Source organism: Chrysochloris asiatica, unplaced genomic scaffold (assembly GCF_000296735.1).
Source record: "Chrysochloris asiatica unplaced genomic scaffold, ChrAsi1.0 scaffold00264, whole genome shotgun sequence".
Classification (NCBI taxonomy): Eukaryota; Metazoa; Chordata; class Mammalia; order Afrosoricida; family Chrysochloridae; genus Chrysochloris; species Chrysochloris asiatica.
The window spans coordinates 1,621,232-1,625,711 of NW_006408782.1; the positions used below are offsets into that span (position 1 = coordinate 1,621,232).

A 4,480-nucleotide genomic window follows, 5' to 3' on the forward strand; every position below is an offset into this window, starting at 1 on the left:
GCCTCACTTTCTTGAAAGATTTCAATTTTTATTCCATCAATTCCTGGTGCCTTGTTCTTTGCCAATTCCTTCAATGCACCTTGAATTTTTACTTCAGTATCATTGGCTCTTGAAACAGTTAAACATTAACCATTTCCTGTTGGTACAATGACTCTGTGTATTCCTTCCATCTTCTCTCAATGCTTTCTGCATCATTCAATAGTTTGCCCAGAGAATCTTTCAATAACAAAAGTCGAGGCTTGATTTTTTTTCTTCAGTTCCCCCCAGCTTGAGAAATCCTGAGCATGATCTTCCTTTTAGGTTTTCTGATTCCAGATCTTTACACATTTTGTTAGATTACTTGGCTTTATCTTCTCTAGCTGATCTTTGAAATTTTCTGTTCAGCTTTTGGACCTCCTCATTTCTTATATACTTAGACCTCTGATTTTACCAGGGGTGTTTGGAAGGCGCCTTGTTAAGGTTTCAAGGATATCTGCTTCTCAAAATAGGAGTTAAATTATTGATGGGAATGTGAAGATGTGGATGTCTTCTGTTCACCTCAGGTCACTGGACACACTGGAACACGTGTACTGAGGAGTATATATACCCGTCCCATACAACCCCAGAATACGGCTCCATCCTGGTGCCAAATGTCGACAATGTGCGGACTGACTTTCTAATCAAAACTGTCGCCAAACAGGGCAAGGTACAGCTGTCTATTTTATTGAAAATAATGTATTTTTAAACACCATTCAAAAAGATTGAGCAGACTGCATTCATGTTAGAGTGTTTCTTGTTGTTGTTTAGAATGAATGATATTATTCAAATTATTATAACTGTTTATTATTCCTCAGTAATAATCATTCTGTTTGAATGATTTATAGTTATAACTAAGTAATTATGTCTCTTGTATTAGTTGAGAGAAAGTGAATTTTGACTTGTTTTTCCAAGAAAAAGGAACCCTGGTGGTGCTGTGGGGTTAGGCATTGGGTTACTACCCACAATATCAGCAGTTCAAATCCACCAACCACTCCAGGGAAGATAAATGAGACTGTCTACTTCTGCTCTGGACTGAAAAGTCAGTTTGACAAGGTTGGCAGTTCAAGTTCTCCAGCTGCTCCTTAGAAACCCTGTACAGGGTTGCTTTGGGTCGGAACCAACTTGACAGCATTTAGCAACAACAACAAACTATGTATAGTATCCTTATGAGCTGGAATTGACTCAATGGGAGTTTGGTTGGTTTTTTTCCCCACAAAGATAACCGCCCCCCCCACTGTTATTGTATGTCTTTCTCAAATCTTCTGTTTTAGGCTGTGCTGTTAATTGGTGAGCAAGGAACAGCCAAAACTGTCATAATCAAGGGATTTATGTCAAAATATGATCCTGAAAGTCACATGACCAAGAGTCTGAACTTTTCTTCTGCAACCACCCCACTGATGTTTCAGGTACTGACTTTTGATATCACCAATAAAGCACAATGTTGTGATGAACCTGGGAAGAACAACGCTCTTTACTATCCTCCTTTATGCATTGAATGCCATCTGTACTTTTTCCATTAGGATCAAACTCCGTCACATTTCTTCCATTGTAATTTGGCACGACCTCTACCATTCAAATCAAGAGTTTGTTTCTAGTTAGATTATAATCTCTAATCTTAAATTATTTGTTGTTGTTGTTAAGTGCCATCGAATCGGTTCCAACCCATAGTGACCCTGAACAGGGTTTCCGAGGCTGTAAATCTTTCCTGGAGCAGAAAGCCTCATCTTTCTCCTGTGGAACAGCTGGTAGTTTCAAACTGCTGACCTTGTGGTTCACAGCCTGATTCGTAACCACTATGCTACCAGAGCTCCTTAATCTTAAATTATAAAGAAGTTAAAATCTTATTTAAGGTGTTAACGGACTCCATACTGCTTAACATTTTACTTGTAAAATCTTAAAGTCCTATGAGCATACCAAATCCAGAATCTGAAAGAAATAACATTTATTTTCACATCCTAAATCTACGCTCTCCCCGCCCCACCGATATATTTTAAAGGGTGTTAGTATTATTTTAGAGAAGCTCTGGTAGTGTAGTGGTTACGAATCGGACTGCGAACCTCAAGGTCAGCAGTGAGAAACTACCTACTGTTCAATAGGAGAAAAATGAGGCTGTCTGCTCCTGTAAAGATTTACAGCCTTGGAAACCCTGTGCAGGGTTGCTACGAGTTGGAACTGACTCCACTGCACATAACAACAACAACAAGTATTATTTTAGCCTTTAAACGTCCAGTAAGGAGCCCTGGTGGTACAGTGGAATAAGCACTTGACTACTAACCAACAGATTGGCAGTTCAAACTGAACAGCTGCTCTATGGGAAAAAGATGAGGCAGTCTGCTTCTGTAAAGATTTACAGCCTCAGAAACCCTCGGGAGCCATTTCATTCTCTTCTATGGGGTTGTTATGAGTGGGAATTGGCTGTGAGGTTAAGCTTGGTGTCACCTTTGATGAGTCTCTCTCAGATCAAAGGTTCTTAATTTGTCTAAAAAGGTGATTTTCACATCTCTTCTCTGCTTTTCATTCCTTTTGTTTGCCACTACCTAGGCTATTTCCTCCTGGTTCCATAGCAGGGCATCAAAGTGGAAGAGTCCCCTGTTCTTGGTTCAAGTTGAAAGATCTTCTAATCTCTGTTTCCTCATTTGCCACGTTTATCTTGTCATTTCCTTACTTAACTAAATTGAACAAAAATGGCTCCCATTACAAGTTATAATGAGAAATATAATCTTAGAATCTTAGCATTTTAACGATCTTACCTTATAACACCATGCTCTTGTTGTTGTTAGGTGCCGTTGAGTTGGTTCTGACTCATAGTGAACCTGGATAGGGTTTCTAAGGAGTGGCTGGTGGTTTGAACCACCAATCTTGTGATCCACTACTTATAAGCCCTCAAGTTTGCACTACTTTTTAAAAAGAAGCAACTAGAAATGACCAGGTTTGCAAGGGAAGATTGGTTCTTTTTTTCCTGGTAATAAGTTGCTTAGGCCCTAAGGGGATTTGGGTTGTTGTTGTTGTTGTTTTTAAGTGCTGTTGAGTCGGTTCTGACTCATAGCAACCCTCTATAGGGTTTCCAAGGAGTGTCTGGTGGTTTTGAACTGCCAGCCTTGCGGTTAGCAGGCCAGTCAGTATCCTTCAGCACCACACCAGGACTAGAACATCTGTATTGTTCCAAGAGAGTGCTAGTGATGCTGTAGGATAAGCATTGTACTATTAACCACAAGGTCAGCCATTTGAACCCACCAGCCTCTCCATGGAGAAAAGATAAAGCTTTCTGATCCCATAAAGATTTACAGCCTTGGAAACCCTATACAGGGTCACTATGAGTGGGAATTCACTCATTAGTACCCAACAAAAACAATGTCTTGCCCAAAAGATACAATTAATAAATTGCAAAATGGAGAGAAATTTCCAAGGAAAAGCCATATTGTGATGAATACTGCTTTTGTAAAATAAGTTTTTATTGTGAATTAAGTGATAGTTTACAAGGGAGAGCATCAGCTTTCTCCTTGAGTTTAGAGTCCCTAGCTGCTCCGTATTTCCACGTCATTGTCTCTACCTCCATCTCTGGTGTCGCTGCTTCTCTGGATAAGGTCCCACACTCTGCTCTTCTCCCTTGATCCCTGGACTGCAAGATCAACCACTCCTCTCCTTTTGTTACAAAATGTCTACCTTTACATTTGCAACACTCCCAATCAGTCCTGATAGCAAATATTCACTGTTGAACCACAAGAGTCTTATCCCCATCTCCTTTCACCAGTCCTATCTAGACAGAACTACCACAGCTGACTCACTACTGTTTGGCTTGACCTTCTGTCCACATGTTCTTACCAAACCAGCATTCAGTTGATAAAGTGTAGTTAGTGTTGGAGATCCCATCTTTAACACAGGAACATAATGCAGTTGGTGGTCTCATTTAGAAAATTAGCCAAAGGTTTCAATCTATCAGCATTCTGATATTACCATCTAAATTCAGTAATAGAAGATAGACATCTAGCCAACACTTTTACTAAGAGCCATCAAGTCAGTTTTGACTGACTTGTTTGAACTGTGGGTTTGAACTGCCGGCCTTGTGGTCTGTAGTCCAGTGATAATCCTACAGTGCCACACTAGGAGACACTGCACATACCCTCAAAAATTTACTTATAAAGAACAACAAAGTAATGTTCTGCTACAATTTGATGAACTTGACCTATACTTATGGATGTAGTAGCTTAAAAGAGGGAAAGAATCTTTGCAGCAAGGGTCATTCCCACCCCCTCAGTACACAGGGTTGACAGGAATGGGCAACTTAGACATTGGTTACCCAAAATGTGTGTGTGTGGGGGGTAACAAAGGCACATGTGGACTGACATACAAGCTTTCAAGAGGGAGCCTAGTTTCAGAGGGTGCGGGGGAAGGTAGAATCTCCACTGAGGGGTTTCCAACCTGTCTAGATTGTTGTTGTTGTCAGGTGCCATCGAGTCGGAAC

General features: G+C 40.4%; 1 protein-coding gene across 1 annotated transcript in view; it reads left to right on the forward strand.

Annotated features, from left to right (window-relative positions):
- Positions 1-4,480, forward strand: part of DNAH5 (dynein, axonemal, heavy chain 5) — a 408,072-nt gene that overhangs the window by 211,082 nt on the left and 192,510 nt on the right. Inside the window, exons 46-47 of the mRNA XM_006874155.1 lie at positions 543-685; positions 1,290-1,424. Of these exons, the coding sequence (XP_006874217.1) occupies positions 543-685; positions 1,290-1,424 (278 nt within the window). The remainder of the gene's footprint in view (positions 1-542; positions 686-1,289; positions 1,425-4,480) is intronic.